General features: G+C 33.4%; 1 protein-coding gene across 1 annotated transcript in view; it reads left to right on the top strand.

Moving 5' to 3' along the window:
- Positions 1-19,649, top strand: part of F13B (coagulation factor XIII B chain) — a 39,621-nt gene extending 19,972 nt beyond the window's left edge. Inside the window, exons 6-12 of the mRNA XM_003767549.4 lie at positions 1,526-1,705; positions 1,796-1,981; positions 2,679-2,861; positions 11,227-11,433; positions 13,566-13,748; positions 14,463-14,673; positions 19,619-19,649. Coding sequence (XP_003767597.2) covers positions 1,526-1,705; positions 1,796-1,981; positions 2,679-2,861; positions 11,227-11,433; positions 13,566-13,748; positions 14,463-14,673; positions 19,619-19,625 — 1,157 coding nt within the window. The 3' untranslated portion in view covers positions 19,626-19,649. The remainder of the gene's footprint in view (positions 1-1,525; positions 1,706-1,795; positions 1,982-2,678; positions 2,862-11,226; positions 11,434-13,565; positions 13,749-14,462; positions 14,674-19,618) is intronic.
- Positions 19,650-20,813: the final 1,164 nt, after the last annotated feature.

The raw sequence follows: 20,813 nt of genomic DNA, 5'->3' as shown, positions 1-20,813 counted from the left end.
GGTGTAAGAAACTGTCAGTTTCTCTATCAATGTAGACCTTTAACTGTAAGCTTTTTTATTTTTTAAAGCATGGATTGTTAACCTGGAGTCCATTAATCTATTTTATAAATGTTTTATTTATTTCCTCTTTAATCAAATGCATTTTATTTTAGGCACTTAAAAATACTATTATGAAGATTCCCTAGGCCTTAGTAGGTGGCCAAAAAGGCACAAAAATAACATCTTCTCTTTTAGAAAATTTTTGGTGACTTATAGGTCATAGGTAAAATTTGGTGACTTATAGGTTAACAATGCTATTATGTAAGAGATGTGAGACTTAATCACATCTCTTACAGCCTCCAAAATCATTCCTCTTTCCACTAGCAATTTTACCTCATAATAATAATAATAATAATAATAATAATAATAGCTCACATTTGTTTGTCAAACAAGTAAGAATTTATTAATCTCTACAAATATCCAGACAATGTGCTAGACACATACAAAACAGAAGTCTCTGTCCTCACATAACTTACATGCCACTCTCTTTTGCAAGGTAATTTCCACGAGGACATGTGGGCATACACACACATACACATTCATAGACACAGTTGCATATAAAACACACGTGTGTATATAACATATATATTTACATAAACACAGATATTCTTGTTTATATACAAAAATATAGTATTGTGGTGTGGTGATCAGGGTTTTTCGACCCTTCCTATTTACTACTCTAATTTTGAATCATTACTCAGATGTATTTTCTGTTCTAAACACTCAACTTCCATTCTGGAAACTAATATCAAAAGATCTGTAATTCTCTTTATCTTTTTTTCAGCTCTGAGAATCTAGTCAGAGAAAGTGTTTTTGGAAAAATACCTTATTATAAGGTTTATTTTAATGACTTCTGAAAGTTAGTTCTCAGCTGCTTCTTCCCAACTTTATTTTCAGCAAGCACATTCCAACAACAAAATAACAATAGTTAACTGTTTATAGAGACAAAGTAAACATTTAAAACAAAGAAAGATAAACAGGCTTTCCTCTTGCCCAAGGGTTCCTAAAAAGAGAATCAAGGGAAGAAAGATCTAGTATTATTGCTTTGGGACAATGATATAGGTTTTAGGGGTTTCAGTGACAGAATTTCTCAAGCTTCCCTTCAAGAATCTTGGACTGTGGCTTTGTGTCAGCATTGGATCTACTCTTCCAGGTTCGAGAGCCTTTCTACAGCTCTCTTTCTCTTGCTTCATTCTCTTCTACTGGTCCTATCAGTAGTTGAATATACCTGAGTCTGTCTCCTGGATAAGGGAACTGACTTTTAAACTACTTTCCTTACAATTACTTTGAAGTGCAAAAAATCATTACCTACATTTTTTAATATGAGGAAACTGAGACTTGCAGAGGTTAAGTGACTTAATCAGAGTCTCACAATTAGTAAATGTAGCAGCTGGTACCAGTACCCAATTTTTCTGATCGTAGTAGAACTCCTCTTCCCCCTCCCCCATGTCTTATTTAACTAAATGTACAAGTTTCTTTTCTTAAGAAAGAAGAAATAGATGTCCTCCGCCACCGTTGCCCCCAAATGCCAAAATGCAAACTCATTCCAATACCTTCCGGCATGGAAAAGTAATTCACATAGAGTGTGAGCTTAACTTTCTGATTGAAGGATCAGAAGAAATACGCTGTGAAAATGGGAAATGGACTGCGCCTCCAAACTGCATTGGTTCGTAAAAATCAGTCAAGATTTGACCAGAACATCTTTCACATAAGTAGAGTCTTTTCTCTTTTATTTGTGGGGATTTTTTTCCCTTAGAAATAAAGGATAAAATACAATGTGGGGAACCACCTACCATCATGAATGGCACAGCAAATCTCCTTTCTAAGATTTATTACAATGGGGATAAAGTGACATATACTTGTGAAAATGGCTACCGTCTTGAGGAATCTGATGAAATAATTTGTAAAAATGGAAAATGGACTCTACCTCCCAAATGTGTTGGTAAGTATGTTGTATTCAGCATAGATGTTATGGTTGATTAGATCAACAATATGCCTTCTGGCTTAGCAAATTTAAGTATATACCTCTAGCAAGCACGTATTGGTTGAATTAGTTATGAATAATTTGCTGCCCTGCCAACTCTAATACTTGGGATACTACTCTTCACGTTATGCTAAGACTAGAAGTAATACTGTGGTTTATGAACAACAGGAAACAATAGACTGGAAGAGGAGCATTTGACTAGGATTGTTCTTGTGATCAATGTGATTGATAGTTTTCCTTGCTGAAACAAATTTTAATTCATGATACTCCTAGAGCAGGGCTTTTTTTATAGCAATAGACAAAGTTTTTCAATAATATTCTCTATGATCAGAAATCCAAATGTGAATTTCATGAATTTTTTCATATTTATCTGTTTATAGTGAAATCTAGCACAGTGTACCATTCATCTTAAAGTGACTTAATAAAGGCCTGTTGGGTTGCATTGAATGGAATGGTGAAATGTTACTTATTTAAATATAGATTTTTAAAACTATAATACAAATTCTGCTCAGTTTTACTTATTTCAAGATCTGTTCTCTATGCACCATGATAAATGGTTGTTTTTTGAATAAAGTTTTAAGAAGAATGAAAACAGAAGAAATTATTCATTTATGAATGCTTGTTACCTTATTTCAACAAATAACCCTTTTCTTAGAAAACAATGAAAATTGTAAACCACCACCTGAGATTGAACATGGGATTATTGTTAATGAATTATTGCCAAGCTATGTAACAGGGTCCTCAGTGGAATACAGATGCAATATATATTACTTATTGAGTGGATCCTCAAAATTGCAGTGTGTACAAGGAAACTGGTCAACTCCACCTATTTGCTTAGGTAAGATCTTTCTATTGTGTATGTTTTAAGTAATAGTCTTCTTGTATCTTCCATGTTATGATAGAAAATAATTATTTAAATCTTTCTCCTTTGCATTTTCCTCATCATTTCTTCTAGATGAGAATTCCCCAAAGCTTCACCTAATGTGTTGTTTTTCTTTTTTTAAATAGATTTTTGATCTTTTGCTTTTATATTGCCTAAATTTTCTTATCTATTCCTTTCTTTTCCTTCTTCCAGAGAACCATCTTTAATGATAAATTTTTTTAGAAGGAGAAAATAAGGGAGAAGAAAAATTCATCAAAATTTCAACAAAAGGTCAATGCCGGAAAAAACATATTTGATATTTTTTTAAATTTTCTATCCATCAATCTATTTCCTCATTTTTTCAAAGTAGTAGAGAGGGGTTGGGAGAGAAGCTTCTTTATAGTTCTTTTTTTAGGCCCAACTGCGTTTTATATAGTTTTGCAACATTCATTTTTATTGATTTGTGATGATTATTTGCATTTAAATTATTTTAGCCATTGAAGATATTATTTCTTGGCTCTATTCACTTTTCTGGGAATCTTTCAAATCTTATCAACAAGTATTTATTATTAAACACTTATTCTGTTCCAGGCACTGTGCCAAGTGCTAAGCATGCACAGAAAGACAAAATAATCTCTGCCTTCAAGCAGCTCACAATTATGTTCATAATTTCTTATACCATGGTAAAATTTTCATTATATTCATGTACCACAATTTGTTTGGCCAATCAATAAATATTAACTTTGTTTCTAGTTATGTGCTAAAACAAAAATTGCTGCTAAAAATGGTTTGTCAATAGAGAACTTTTCTCTTTGCCAATGTCTCCTTTGGGGTATAGGCCTAATAGTGGAATTTCTGGATAAAATAATATGGACATTTCAATCACTTTATTTACAAAATTCCAAGTTATTTCTCAGAATGATTATTCACTTCTCAGATTTACCAACAATGAATTACTGTCTGTTTTTCCACAAATCTCCAATATTGATGTTTCCATCTTTTGTCATCTTTGCCAATTTTCTGGGGATGAGGTAAAATCTCAGGTTTATGATTTGTATTTCTTTTCTTCTTAGTGATATACATTATTTTTCTTCTAGTTGAGAAAATTTTACAGTTCTTCATTTGAGAACTCTTGGTTCATATTCTTTGTCCACTTATCTACTAGAAAAATGGCTTTTGGCTTTATAAAATTCTTTTAATATTCTATATAACTTGAATCTCAAATCCTTATCAGAGATATCTGAGTCAAAATTTTCCCAGTCTATTTTCACTTCTTATCCTAGATATATTAATGTTTTTGTGCAGAAACTTTTCAATTTCATGAAATTAGAATTATGTGTCTTGTAATTATCTTCATCACATTTTTTTTACTTAAGAATTCACATCCTACCTATAGTTGTGAAAGATACATGAATTGTTTCTCTTTAAATTTTATTGTGGTATGATATTGAATATTTAGGAGATCAAAGGCAGAAAATTTTAGGATTATTGTCTTTGGGTATCTTGGAATTTCATATCTGTTTTGAATTTATTGTGGAATATAGAACAACATTTTGCCAAAGACTAATTTTTATTAGACTCTTTTCCAGCTTCTCTTAGTAGTTTTTGTCAAATAGGAAATTCTTTCCTAGGTTAATTTATATTTGAGGATTTATGGAACACTGAGTTGCTTTTTAAGTTCCATTAGTTCTGATGAATGTGTTGAGAGGAAGGTATAGAGAATAAAAATTCTAAATTTTGAGTCAAAGTATATGACTTTGATTCCCAGCTTTTCCAACTTTATATGTGCCCTAAGGCAAGTCATTTATCCTTTCTGGGTCTCAGATTCCTCATATAGAAAATTAGGGAATTGGATTAGATGATCTTATAAAGTCCTTTATAACTTTAATTCTATGATCATATGATCCAAGAGAAGCAACAAAAGACTAAAGAACAATAGTTCTGTATATCCAATAAAACTAGTTACCACAAAAATTTAATACTTGATAAGTAATAAGTGAACTTAGCTTTTTATTTTGGTGTATAAGTCTATTTCCCTTTCTTTTCTTCTATATTCTCATTCCCATTCAGCTTAATTCTATGACTCTAGTTCCTCTTATCTTTTGCTTTACCTTTCCATGGCACTTTTGAGCCCTATACTTGATTGTTAAACAAACTTCTCTTCTTCCTTGGTATCATTACTTTATTCTTTTTCCATCTTCTAGTAACTACTGAAACCTGCTTTCTCCAAAAGATTATTTCCCAGGCTGTTCATTTCTTACCTACCCTTAATCACTGATTGGGTCATTGTCTCAGTCAAACTGAGACCTATTAAAGACTTTAAGTCAGGGTCTCCCACTGCATCCAGGACCATTTCAATTTGTTTTGATCTGTGTCTTGCCACTGCACTTGAATGGTTCTGGAGGTTAAAGTGAGGCTGGTGATCTTGCATGGCCCTCCCTCATGTAAATCCAATTCACTTGCATAATATTGGTATCAATAACCCCAATATTATGGTATTTTTTCAAAAACAAAGGACAAACAACATATCCTAGGCTACTCTTTTTAATTTTGTTTATTCCTTCTTTTGTGCTCCCTGAAACACTGAGCCAAGAAAAGGAATAAGTATACTATTTGTTCCTCACTGCCACTTCAAGATGCCTTTTCATCATCATTTTAGGGAATTCTCTCTTGAGATTCTTTCCAACCTACCTATCCATACCTTTGGTTTTGTGAGCTACCAATATCAAGGTTAATCCATCTTCTTTTTTTAAGAGTACTTTATAAAACGGATCTGGTTCAAAATATGTTCAACCCACTTCTTTCCCCAAGTACTTGGGGATTTACTTTTCTTCAGCCACACAGAAGTTATGGAAACACTTGATTTTTTATTGTTTGAAGGAATGAGACAGGTTGTAAAAATTTCAAATGATATATAACTATATGGGATAACCTCGTTAGGAGCAATATTTATCAATTAGGTGACAACTATCAGTAATAAATCTTGATAAGGCAGATTGGCATTGGAGAATTAATAGTAATTGGTTTGGAATCCCTCATTAACCCAATTATTTGAATGTTATAAGCATAACAATTAGTATAGTAGATGAAGAATTGACCCTGAAGTGAGAATTGGATTCCTTTTCTGCCTCTAATATTTAGTAATTGTGAGACCATTGATAAGTCAAATAACCTTGGTGTTCCAGGAAACTCTAAGACTTTAAGTTACAGATGAGCTGGAATCTGCATTGATGGAGAGAGTTTCTATAGTAACAGTTTCTACATTGCATGAGATGATAGATCTGAATGCCAAAAAAAAAAAAAAAAAAAAAAAAAAGGTACAGCAAGATCAGAATTTGTGTTGATCACAAATATTTTTTACCAAGTCAATTCAGAATGTGCATATAGTTTATATATTAATGTCCAAAAACATTTAACTACTCAAATTGATCTGAGATCTTGTAAATTTGAATATTTTCATTGAGGATGATTGCCATCCATTTTTATTTGCTCATTTTTTGTTGCTCTTGTCCATGTCTTCCTATAAGATCATGACAAAGGATTTACTCAACATCCTGCAACTCATCCTCTCTTTTTTCAACTTATCAAGGATACTGGTAGAACCCTTGGGGTATTCTTCTAGTATCTGTTGTTCTCACTATATAACAAGTCTTTCTGATCTTTTACTTCAGTCTCCTCATCCACGTCCTTTTCTCGGTATGTATTTCTCCACTGTCCTCTTTGTGAAACTCATTTTTAATTCCATAGATACTGTACTCTTCTGTGACTCAAGGTAATACATTATATTCTGAACTATTGTGGAAACTCCTGGAAGAGAAATTTGTAAAAACTCAAGAGTTTAGCTTAACTGTCCACACAGGAAAAACCAAGTGAATGAAGAATATTGCCCAAATTATGAAATGAGTCTAGATAATCTATAGTTTGTTCATATATATAAGTTTAAATATTTATATATATATGAATGCATGTGTATGTGTATATATATATATGTAGATAGACATAGATAAATATATATTTGGGATATATCAACATGTAAATACTTAGAATAGAAAATACAAATGAACAATAATTGACCCTTGAGTTAAAAAGGAGAGTGGGATTAATTGCTCTCAGGATATTGTCAAGATCTTTTAATGACCTCAGACTTCTAGGAACAAAGACTCATCTCTCATCTTTTTTTTTAAATACTTCAGAACAATGTACCTCCAGAACAATATTTTAAATAAGAATGATTTTGGTTTGTTAAGAGTAATGAAATCAAGACTTTTGAAAATTGAAGGAGACAACCCAGGAATTTCTTGCCAGGGAGTTGGGGTACATTATTACTTTTCACCTGTAAAACTAATGTATCACTGGACTGGTTGGTAGTAGGGTCATTGACTTGTAGAGAGTATAGCTTGGCTAGGTTGCTGTGGTGGGAAGTAAAGAAAGGATGTTTTTTCCTTCTTCTTCTCATTGTGTCTTCTTAATCTTTTCCCCTCAATTAGCTTTTTTTCCTTCTCCAAGTCTTAACCTTAATTGTAATTTTGTTTAGGCTTGTGATTTTAAGAAGGGAATCTGTATATAATTTTTCTTCTTAAAAAACAGTTTATTTGGAAATATCTACTGGTATGGAAATTATATTTTCACCCTTAGTGAGTATGGAAGATTGGAAAGTACTCCTTGCAACTCATTAGTTACCTGTGGAATTGTTAGTAAAATAAATCTGCCATCATTGGATTACCTGAACCTATTTAATAAAAAGCATTTATTAAGCAATGCCACAATTACTGTGCCAAAAGTGAGATAGTCCCTGGTCTGAAGGAGCTTAGATTCTAATTAAGGAAGTCAGTACATAAAAAGGAAGTTCATTTGCAAAGTAGATGAGAAGATTTGAAATCCTAAGATTTAAAGCAAGATGCGGGGGTCCTTAGGCTATAGATGAATTATTAGTTCAGTTGACAGTGGAAAGAGGAAGAAGTCTGGAAGTTTTAGTGGCAGACTAAGGGGAAATGGTAAGGTCTACAAGTCCTCCATCTCATTGAAATGAATAGAATTGGTGAATGCTATATAATTCTAACATTGTGAGTTTACAAACAGTGCAGATGAGAAGATAAGGAGGTCAAGGCATGCCCCAGTGTTGAAGGACCTGTCCACCACATGACCATCAAAACAAAATTTATTCATGAGATTGAGTACCCATACTGTTAAATTTTTATTATCTGACAAACTGTTAATCTATTTAATTACTAAAACTGATTATTGGTCTTTGAACTAGAATGCTGAAATTAATATCAATCCTCTTAAAGAGTATAAATGTTGAAACTGGGTCAGTTTATTGCAGTAATTGATGCTCATTGTAATTTTCAGAGAGATAAATGTTAAATTCTTATTAACACTGAAAAAAATTTTAGTAAGTACTTCATATCTATACAAAAGGCAAAACTAATTTATATTCTAGAACTCAACGTTATGTCAACTGTTGAAGAATTCTGTTTAGGATAGCATTTTTCTTTATGAATCATTTCAGATGCTTTTGAATTTAGATGACATATTTTGCTTGGATTTTCTCTGATAAGAATTTGAGAGTAGAAAGAAACTTAAATGAGTAATGTATAAGGTAGCTCATAGAATGTTAATGGGTTTTTGTTTGTTTTTTAAATTTAATTTAAAAATTGAGTTTCAAATTCTCTTCCTTCTTCTAAATGTTCCTCTACTCACTCAGAAACAATCAAAATGATATCATTTATATATGTAAAATAATGCAAAGCATATTTATATCTCAAAAAACCTAAAGAAAATAAAGCAATTTGTAGTCAGAGTTCACCAATTCTCTGCAGGTGAATGGCATTTTTTTTCCCTTGACTCCTTTAAAACTATTTTGGATAATTAAGTTGATTGGAGAAGCCAAATTTTTCACAGTTGGCCATCATTATAATCATTGCCCAATGATTTTCTTCTTCTCACAGTGTAAAAACTAGTTTTACATCAGTTCATAAGGTCTTGCCACGTGTTTTGTCATTTCTTATAGCACAATAATATTCCATTATAGTTATATGCCAGGATTTGTTCATCCATTCCCCAACTGATGAGCACTGCCTCAATTTCCAATTCTTTGCCACTACAATAAAAGAGCTACTGTAAATATTTTGATACATATAGGCCCTTTTTCTTTTTCTTTGCTCTTTTTGAGGATAGAGGCCTAGGAGTGGTATTGCTAAGTCAAAGGGTATGCAAAGTTTTATAACTCTTTGAGCATAATTCCAAATTTTTGACCAGGATGGTGAGAGTAGTTTAGTACTCCAGTTTATTAATGTACTTATTTTTCCTCATCCTCTGAAATGAGTAAAAACCCTAAGAGACAAGAGTTTTTAGGCAATAGATAATAATCTATTAATTAGGCTAGCTAAAAATAAACAAATTAATGGTCAGTGGTTTTTCTTGATAAACCTTTAATTCCTTTCGAAAGGGAACTCTTCCTACACATGAAAATTAATACTGATTGGTAGACATAATGAGGAGGTGGACTAAACATGTTCACTCTTTCCTGCTGAAAATGTGACTTGACCATAAGATTCAGCAGGTCCAAGGCATCTAGGCAGGGAAAGTCATACCCATCTAGACCTCTCTAGCAAGTTTTCTCCCCCTCAAGAGCTGAAATGGATCCAAATTCTAATGAAGAGGACCAAGAATTAGATGTTCTCCCAGAAAAAGGGTTATTCAGACTGAATTATGTTTATATTCTAAACAGAAACTGGGTCTCCTGGTTAGCTGGATTCCTATGTGCCCTAACTAGCATGTGCTCTGAGGGGTAGAAGCAATCTCATCACACTCAGTCATCCCCGTCAGCAGCTGAATGACCTTTTCAGGAGTTATGTGTTAACAGAAACTAAAAGAAAAGGGTAGATCACAAATTAATAATTAATTGTTAATACAGTGTTAACATTAATTTTTCTTATTCCTCTAATATTTGCCATTTCTGATAGATATGAAGTAGTACCTCAGAATTGTTTTAATTTGAATTTTTTCTAATCAGCACTTAGAGCATTTTTACATAAGGTTATAGATAGCTTTGATTTCTTTTCCCAAAAATTATCTTATCCCAAAAAAACTTATCCCCCAAATATCTGACTATTTATCAATTGGGGAATGGCTTTTATATTTATAAATTTTACTCAGTTCCTCCACCTCTTTGAGAAATGAGTTTTTTGTCAGAGAAACTTGATATTAAATGTTTTGATATATAATTTTCTGTGGTATCTTTGAGCAAAATATAGTTTTTCTGATTTTCTCTTTTAATTAGGTCTATTTTTACTTTTGCTTTGTCTGAGATCATGATTGTCATCATGTATTTTTATTTTAGTTGAAGCTTAAAAATGCTTAATGCTCTAGCTCTTTATTATAACTCTGTGTATGCTTTTCTGCTTCAATTATGTTTGGGTAAACAATATTTTTTGATTCTAGTTTCTAATACATTCAGTTGGTGCTTCACATTTATGTTTACTAACTGCATTTTCCTCCATCTTATCTACTTGTTTGTTCTTCTCTTTTTTTATCCTATCCTTCCTCTAAATATTTTGTACAATATTTTAATTTTTAATTCAAAATTGTTTTAAAATTTAATATATAGAAAATAACTTTTTAATCAATTTTCAAAATCTATTGTTTCTAGTTTCAGATTCAATACTACCCTTATTTTTTCCAAACTTTTAATTTTTCCATAAATTTCTAATTTAGGATTTTTACTTTCCACTATATTTCCTTAATATAATTTTTCCTTATTTTGTCTAGTTCTCCATTGCACTATTTAGTATTTAACAACTGTTTCAGTCTATTGCAATTGTTTCTTTCGCCTATACTTTAAAAAATCATAACTACTATTATTAATCTTATTATTAAACATTTTTAAGCCATCACCCTAGATTTGGACTTGTCTTTCCTCCCTAAACTCAAGTTTGTACTTTTACCCTTTTAAAAACTTAATTCATTAAATGCTTTGATTTATCAACACCAAAAATTTGGTTAAAATTTGATCTGAAAAATTGGATTTTCTTTTGGTCTATTTGTCTTGTGGTTTTTGTATTCTTGTGTCCCCCTCACTCCCCAATTTCTTTTGTTTAGATTGTAAGCCCTCCAAGCAGAACTATTTCTTTTTCTTTTTTAATTACATAGCTTCTGTGGTACCATTATGAGTGCTAAAAGATAAATGGTTTGTGTGTATGATGGTTTCCATATATAATCTCCTGGCAGTACTAAGAAGATTAAGAAGCTTTTTAAAGAAGATCTTTAATATAAGACATAAATTAAAATAATGTGTCAATGGGGGGGGGAGTATGTGAAGACTTTTTTTTTTGTCTTGCAGAGCCATGCATTATTAATGCTGATTATATGAACAATAATAACATAGAAATGAAATGGAATACTGAAGGAGAGAGATATTTTTTACATGGTGATAATATAGATTTTATATGTAAACAGGGATACCATTTATCACCATCAACAAAGCCTTCTGAACTGATAGTACAGTGTAACAGAGGAGAACTGAAATATCCAACATGTGTTAGAAAAGGTAGGAATAAATTTTGACAAAGTTCTATTAATCTATGACATTTCTTTGGATTGTTAAATCTCTCTGAGCCTCAGTTACATCCATAAATTCATAGATTTGGACTAGATAAAATAAAATTTCAGAACTATAGTAACTCTAACATCTGGGGCAAGTAGAAATAGGGGTGAGGAGTGTGGGTAAGACTTAAGGAGGACACAGGTCAAATGGGAGGGAGAAACACTGGGATAGAACTTCTTTTGGAGACTTATGGAATCCTGTATTAGGGGTGCACCTAATACTAGCACCATGGTTCATGTTTAATGATGGAACAATATGAGCTAAATCTTTAAAGAACTAACAAAAGGAGGATTACTTGACTGTATATAGCAAGAATATGCAACATGAATACAGTTGCAATGTGACAGAATTGCCGGAGAGTATATTGACTAGGGTACTGATATCAATCACCACTCAGTAACAAGAGATAGGAGAAAAAGACTGAAGTTTGTTACATTAGCAAGATGGTAGGCTTCACTGCACACTAACCAGTACATCCTGAATGTAAGTTTTGGCAGCTTTATCTATAAGGTGAACACAAAGGCAGAATAGGTACAATGGAATTTTACAGAGAGCAGATGGGGAATATAAGGATTTCCACATCAGAAAATAGACAACAGAGGAAGAAAATAAGGATGTCTGCACCAGAAATATCAGGGAACTAACTGGTTAAAATTAGAACTGTGGATGATGTTTCAAGCTTGATTTTTGCAACTTGAATAGGGTATATAACCTTCAAGCAAACAATGTTAGGAAGTTGGGGTAGAGGTGGGTTTTTTTTTCTTTTTAATGGAAGCAAGAAGTCTGAAGCAGAAATTCTTTTATCATAGCACTTAACATCTTCAGGCTCCTTTCATGTCCATATGGTAGCTCATCTCTTCAATTGTTCAGGGTATGGTCTTTAGATGAAAGGCCCTCAATACTATTATGGTGGAACCTTTTATGACCATAGGAAACCAGAAATCTATTTCAAAACAGCCAAAGGCAATCGGGAATCTATGTTAAGGGAGCTAAATCCTTTCAATACCTCATGTTGTCTTTGTCTTAACCCATATAGGGAGGGAACAGTGTAACCTAGATAGATATTGTCCTATGAACAACCTAGAACACAGACAGGATTTTGAGAGAGGGAATAAGATAGCACTAGATAGGAGTGGGAGGGTTTGTAATCACATCTTAGCAAGTACCCATAACTTTTCAGTTTTTTGTATTAAGTATTTATTATGAGCCAGATACTGGGCTTGTTCTTTACAAATATTATCTCACTGAACTGAGCTTAGGGGAAAAATACCTGCCTTAATTCATTAATAATTATTTAGATTCCTGATATTGAAAGAAATGGATAAATTCACCTTCCAGTTCTTAAGTTTTTCTTTATTAGGATCCATAAAACACATCTATGCAAATGGACTCATAATAAATAACAATTATATTGCTCATATGGTATTGAAAAACAAGCATACAGCCTCTATGCTTTAGAAGAACACTGTTAGGTGGTATTGTAAGATACATATTCTCAAGTCTCCTTTCTCAAATTGTTCTTAGCTGAAGTATGGTGGTGAGAGACAGAAAGACAGAGAGAGACAGGGAGAGACAGATAGAAAGGAAGGAAAGGGAAGGAAGGAAGGAAGGAAGGAAGGAAGGAAGGAAGGAAGGAAGGAAGGAAGGAAGGAAGGAAGGGAGGGAGGGAGGGAGGGAGGGAGGAAGGAAGGAAGGAAGGAAGGGAGGGAGGGAGGGAGGGAGGAAGAAAAGAAAAAGAGAGCATTTCCTTAGAGAATAATTTCAAGGAAGAAACTAGTAGATTTTCTTTTTTTGGACCACTTGTGAATAAGAAAATGCAGCTGTAAACATTAAATTTTATATGTATAAAAGCTAATTTAAATGTTAGAAGATGGCATTTTAAAAGTAATATATTACTGATGATGATATACTTGGGATCTTTGATAAAATTTTTGAATTTCATATTTAAAAAAAAGTTTAAATGGTTTAAAGGTCTTCTCTCTATTAATTGCCTAACAATTTGAAGAATAATAGTATTTTGTTTGTCTTCTCAATTTGATATAAACAACTTAAATTATTTTTTTTTTTGTGTGTAGAATTTGAAGGAAAATGTGGGTCTCCTCCAATAATTAGGCATGGCATTGTTATTGGCTCATCACAAAAGAGTTATGAAAATGGTTCCTCAGTAGAATACAGATGTTTAGATTATCATTTCCTGCAAGGGTCTAAGATAGTCTATTGCTTGCAGGCACAGTGGACAACACCACCATCATGTTTAGGTATGTATTTATTGAAATATTTTTATTCAATTACACAAATTGTACTGAATATGGGTTTATATATAAAATAAGCAAAACTTCAACCAGCTTCTTTTGGGCATTTGTATCATTCTATATGCCAAGAATATTTTGACTTGTTTCCTACTTAGAATAGCTGTAAACAGCTGAAAGCCTCATCTTGTTTATGTTAGATATCACTTGGAGTACATTGGAAATCCATAAATATTTACATCGTAGCATGGTGTAATTGAACTTGAATCAGATCTATATAGATCCTTTTAATTATTATTTCTTTTAGAGGCCCTTTTAATTCTCATTTCTTCCACTTAATACAGTCATAATTCTCAGCAGTGATTTCTTCCTCACTGAAAATCAAAGATGGGAAATTGTTCAGTATCCAATATAGGACTAGAGCCTGAGGAGTTAATTTTAGCTGGCCTCAATCATCTTAGAAAAGGAATATCTGCCTGACAACATAAGTCTTCAATGATCCTTTTTCTATTTGGATTTTATAAATGGATCTTAACAGTTTATCTACTCTGATGGGCAAGAGCTATGTGACTAAAAAAAATAAATCCCTGAAAATTAACTAAGGTAGACTTGTCAGTGGACTAAAACAAAGAGTAGGAAGGTCATTCTAGATTTTTTTCTTTCTGTTATATTGGTACAACTTTTGTCTTTCATTATTTCCTTCTTATCCCTTTCCCTCTTTAGAACCTTGCATGTTATCTTCAACTGAGATGGAAAATAATAATTTACATTTGAAGTGGAGTTTTGACAACAGGCCTTATTTTTTCCATGGAGAGTACGTTGAGTTTCTCTGCAAAAGGAACAGTTTTCTAGCAGCATCTTTTACAGAATCTGAATTGAGAGTGCAATGCAACAGAGGGCAACTCCAATATCCTCAGTGCATTGAAAGAGGAAGGTAAGATGAGATCTCTAGGACTGTTTCTATGTTTGCATAATCATTTTTTAGTCAAAGAAGGCTGTCATATATACTGCAAAGGGTCCTGCACTTGCAGTCAGGGACCTGGATTGGAACTATCATTTACTAGCTGTGTGATCTTAGGCAAGTCCACTCATCTTTCAGACTCTAAACTTTTCCATAATTGAGATGGGGGTTAGAATGCTTGCACTTTTATATTTGCTAAGGTTATATTTGAAGAAAATATTATTTCCATAAGTCAGTGTTCCATCTCTCATCTCTGCATCTTTTTCAAGTTAATCCCCCTTAATGCCCCCATCTTAGTGTAGTGTTCTCTTCTTTTTCTAAAATATAATGGTTTTCTGTGGAGCAGGATTCTTGGGGGGCTTCTGGAGATAGCTTTAGTTTCAGTTCAAAGTAATAATCACCTCAAATGCAGCCAGGGATTAAAGTACAATCCTTTATTGTCTCTTCCAAAATAGCCCGGTAAGCTTTCCTTGGTTCCAACAGCTCTTGTTGCTAGTCCTTTGCCTCTGCTTCTGCCAGCTTCAGCCTCTCCTCTTCCGAATCCCCAATTCTGCCCAACTGCAGTCTCTAGCTTCTCAATCTCCTCAACTAACTCCTGACTGAAGCTTTAAGAGCTTCTTATATATGATGTCTTAAAGGTGTGAACCCAAAGGTTGATTCCTCCTCTGAGAGAGTGGGATTGTGGGAGGTGTAAACTTGTGAATCTCATACTGAATCCCGACTTATGAATCTCCCAAACTTGTGAACTAATGTGTGAGCTAATATATGAACTCTCAAAGGTGTAAACATAAGCATTGTTTCAATCAATTCCATTGAGTTAACACTTTGTAAGGATTCTAACATTTCCTGCTTTCTTTTGATTTAGAACATAAGGTGGTCATGACCTCCATGATTTCTCAAGGAGGTGAGAACCCCACAAAAGAAAGTGATCATGCCTTCCTTGACAACTCAAAAAAGAAGTGAAAACACCATAAAAAGAAGGTGGTCACACCCTCCCTGACTTCTCAGGAAGGGAGATGAAAACATCAAAGGAAATGGGAAATCAAATCAGATTAGCGGGTTTCTGAAGGGGCTCACTTGAAAGAGATATACATAAATCCATCAATATGGGAGATATTGCACATAATTACATAAATTACGTAAGCACATAGGAATATAACACAGGCTAGAAGTGATGTATCAAATAATATGAATCATTGTGAGAATTTATACATGTCCAAAAATCCAAGAAATAGTCCAAAAGAAATCTATTGTCCATTAGTTCATGTGCCAGGAATCCAATAATTCCTGTAAGCTTTGAAGTATTGCAATAATCTCATCAACAATTTTTCATCTCAAGGAATCCAATGATTCCTGTTGGTTTTCAAGTACTGCAACAGTCTTATCTTGTGTTAGGGAATCCAAGGATTCCTGCAGATTTTGTTCTTAGGTCTTCTCCTCTGTTTCCAGATTTTTCTCTTTTTCTGTCTCTCTCTGATGGACAAGGTGAATACGGCTCATTGGCACCCATTTGATTCCTTCTCCATCTGTAGAAATACAAGCAAACCCTCTTCCCCAAGCAGTTAACCTATCTAATTCCCTTTTATTTACCACTTTTGGGATTTCTCTTCATCATCTGGCAATTACATTGGAGCTGTTTGCACTGGACACTTCCCTGTTGGGTTAAAAAGCCTGTATTCTCCCCAACTGTAATCTCTTTCTGCCGTGTGATTACTTTTGGGATGATTGATCACATCAGAATCCTGACCTTCTAAAGATTCTCTGGATGTAACCTCAGCTGCCATCATGCCCCATCTGTCTTTTGATTGATATCTTGGAGCTGGGCCCTGCCTCTCATTTCCCTGGGTCAATCTACATTCTGAGGCCCAGTGGAAGCCTTGGTTACATTTTGGACATGGGGTTTTGGGTTTTCTCTCACCCTGTCCTCTCACTCTATCTCTGTCCCTAGATGTCCAATCTTTCCACACTGAAAACATCGACAATTTTCTCTAGAAGTCCCTTGCCAAGAGGGACCCTGTCTTTCCATGTTCATCATAGTTTGGGTATAATAAGCACTTGTGCCCACTGTGGCACAGCATCTTATGATCTCCTCTAAAGGAGCATATTTGTCTAGTCCCCATATAATTCTTTTGCAAACCTCATTGGCATTTTCCTTAGCCAGATGTCTGGTCATTATTTCTGTAGCTGCATTCTCTCCAATGGTTCTTGTTACAGCTGTTTGCAAATATTCCACAAAATCTGCAAAAGGTTCATTGGGACCTTGCTTATTTTTGTGAAGGCTTTTCTTCCATCTTTCTGTCTAGGGAGGGAACCCCAAGTTTTTATTGCAGCCTTAGAAATTTGCTCATACATTGTTATGGGATAATGAATCTGTTCTGAATTCTCTCCATACTGACCTTCACCTGCTAGTTGGTCAAAAGTGATTTGTACATAAACTCCTGTTTGCCTATTTCATTGGGCTTGAATCCTACATAATTCATGATACTCTGAAAGCCATAACAAGTTTTGTCCAGGTTCTAAACATGTCCTAACTATGGATTTCCAATCACTCAGGGTTAAGATCTTATAAGACAAACTATCTAGTAACATTTTAACATAAGAAGATGTAGCCCCATAAAGAGTGCAACCCTTTTTCAAATCCTTAATTTTTTCCAAATTAAAAGGAGTGTATCTTTTCCTTTTTTGACCTGAAGAGTCAAGCTCTTCAAGCACAGGATATACAATTATAAAATCAGATGCATCTTGTCCTTCATTTTTTGCCTTATTAATGCCTTTTCTAATCTTGTCACAGGCTCCTTAATAGGTGGTTGTGATTGCATTACTGTCTCTCCCCCTCCTCCTTCTTCCTCCATCCATGAAGGGTTAAGTGAGTGGGGAGGGTCATGAGATGAGGAATGATTTAATTTCTCCTGCTTGGAATTCTTATCTGATTCTTCTTCCTTTTCACCTAGTTTAGTTGGCACCTTCCCTTCCTGCTCTTTCTTTTTTCCCCTTATTCTAACACATATAAATTCCTAAAGTCAGTTGTATTAAATTATATGAATTAAGTGTATTTTTGGAAATTGAGTTTGGATTAAAATTGTAGCATTCACCTAGTTGCTCTTTTATTAATTTCCACTCATCTAGCTCCAATTCTTTTTCCATAGAGAAACAAGGATATATGTACTTTACAATTTCTAAAAGTTCAGTGATCTGCTCCAAAATTATAATCAAACCTTGGCTTTTCATAACCTTGACAATGTTCTCTAAACATTTTCCTTGAAGAGAATCAGAAGGCTGTTTTCTAAACATCTGTCCCATTTCAGCTGAAATTTTACTTTAGTTCTTTAACAAAATTTTCTTGTTGTACTCACCCTAATTTCTGGGTTGAGGAGACTTTTTCATTGGATCAGGATCAGAGGCTTTTCCACTGAGATCAGGATCGAAGATTTTCCACTGAAATCAGGGTCCTGTCAGTCCCCACATTTGGGCACCAAAATGTAATGTTCACTTTTTCTAAAATATAATCTTTCTTTGGGAGCAGATTTATTGGGGGGCTTCTGGAGGCAGCCTTGGTTTCAGTTCAAAGTAATAATTACCTCAAATGCAGCCAGGGATTAAAGTACAATCCTTTATTGTCTCTTCCAAAATAGCCCGGTAAGCTTTCCTTGGTTCCAACAGCTCTTGTTGCTAGTCCTTTGCCTCTGCTTCTGCCAACTTCAGCTTCTCCTCTTCCGAATCCCCAGTTCTGCCCAACTGCAGTCTCTAGCTTCTCAATCTCCTCAACTAACTCCTGACTGAAGCTTTAAGAGCTTCTTATATATGATCTCTTAAAGGTGTGAACCCAAAGGTTGACTCCTCTGAGAGAGTGGCATTCTGAGAGGTGTAAACTTGTGAATCTCATACTGAATTCTGATTTGTGAATCTCCCAAACTTGTGAACTAATGTGTGAGCTGATATGTGAACTCTCAAAGGTGTAAACATAAGCATTGTTTCAATCAATTCCATTGAGTTAACACTTTGTAAGGATTCTAACACCCTAGTCTTTACTACCTCTGGGTTTTAGAATCCTTATCTTTACTTGAGGCTCAATTCAGGAACTACCTCTTCTATGCAATTTCACTCTTTCCCCCAGTTGTTAAAGTTGACTCTCTCCTTAAATTAATTTGCATTTATTTATTTTTGTAAAATTTTATCCCTCTAATAGAATGCCTCCTGAAAGGGCAGAAGTGTTTAGTTTTATTTTTGTATTAACTAATCTTTTACTGCTTAGTCAAATTGAAATATATTTTACATAGGCTGCTAAAACTGCAAAGGAGCTTAATTGATTTGTCCATTCCATAGCCCACCCATTTCATACATGATGAAACTGAGTTTCAAAGATTGCTAAAGATCAAGATCAAACATTAGTGACAATGATAAGACTTTTATTCAGGTATTCTGACTTTGCATCTGGTGTATAATATATATATATATACAGACAGACAGACAGAGAGAGAGGGAGAGAAAGAGACAGAGAGGAGGGGAGAGTATACTATGCTGCCTTCTTTTCTTGGGTAATGTATAAAAAAGTTTAGGGTTTAGATGACTAGAAATCATGAACAGCATTGGCACATCTTCCAGAAGCACTGTCTTGAATGAACATTCCCAGTACATTACAAACCTAAATATTTAATATATGATATTGACAAAATTTTTAGTGATTAAACTTTGTCATCTCAATAATGTATAGTGATAATCCTAGATGATTATCATAAGCACTGATGAATTTTTAAGTAGTTCTTTGAAATTAATAGGTACTTTACCATGTATGGCCACTTGCCAATATTGATGCATCATCAAGAAAAAATAATTCTTTAAGTAAAAAATTGACAATTTAACATGTTAATGTTCTAGTTAGTTGGAACAGAGCTCATATATATTCTTTTTCTTTTTAAAGGATTTAATACAATCAACAACCATTAAGGATATGAAAAAAATGATGAAAAGAAGAGGTATATTTGAGAGCATCATAAAATGCAATCTACTTAAAAAGAATAAAAATATCACTTAAAATAAATTATTAATTAGCTATTTACAGCTTTCAATCAAAATTATATGTGCTGAACATTTTCTCATTGTTTATACAAAGTTTATCATAGATACTATGAAAGGAAACTTAAAGCACACTTAATCTATTCCCTTCATTTTAAAATGAAGATTCAGTAGCTACTGAAAATCTATATTTTTAGTGCACAGGGTATCCAAGTAGTACTGGGCAACAATTGTCATGGATTATACTCATGCATACCTTTTGAATGTAAAACACAGCAGGGCAAACTGCTGTATTTTCACTATGCAAACACATGCCTCTCTTTCACATGGATATTATGCAGATTTGTACAGGTAAGCCTTTCTTCATTTGATATTCAAAAATTTTGAACTTCATATTTATTACAGAATTGAAATAAAGACTAAATGGTGTTTTGCTTATTCTGGAAAGATAAAGCTCTGTCAATAATATAATCCTAGAATTTATCTAGAGGTTGTAACAATATCTTTCTTCTAAATGGTCAGATACTCTTGCATTAAGCTCAACAAAAACTGACTCTAAAAATATAAATGGAAGAGAAATGAGGGAAGACAACTATGTGTGTTTTTCCAAATTAAATATGAGAAGGATCTAAAATTACCAATAGTGCCACAAAGAATGATGCAAATTTTATTGTCTACTTTTGTGGGGTTTTGTTTTACTTTGTTTATTGCCTTTCATTTTTTGTTACCATAATATTGTAGAATTCTTCAGATATTATTTCTACCAATGATGATTTTTTTTCAATTTTAAAAAGGAGATTTATTTACCTAATATTTGGAGATTTTTTTGTTTAATCTAAAATCTTTAGAGAATAATATAGAGTAAAACACCAATTATATGAAACAGTATCTTATTGAATCTGCCAAAATAAATTTCTCATGTAAAAAAGATCTCTTTTTGATAAGGAATAAAGAAGAACAAGACAGAGGAGAATGATATTTGTTGGAAGTAGTTCATGTGCTTAATTCATTATATTGTATTTTCCCCATTTTATGGTCACAAAAAGTTTGCTTAAAAAAGTCAGCTGTAGGGTAAAACTTATAAATTCTAAGGCTTCTTC

The sequence above is a fragment of the Sarcophilus harrisii genome, chromosome 4 (genome assembly GCF_902635505.1).
Source record: "Sarcophilus harrisii chromosome 4, mSarHar1.11, whole genome shotgun sequence".
Taxonomy (NCBI): Eukaryota; Metazoa; Chordata; class Mammalia; order Dasyuromorphia; family Dasyuridae; genus Sarcophilus; species Sarcophilus harrisii.
Note: the sequence above shows the minus strand (reverse complement) of the source record. Positions and strands in the feature narration are given on the sequence as shown.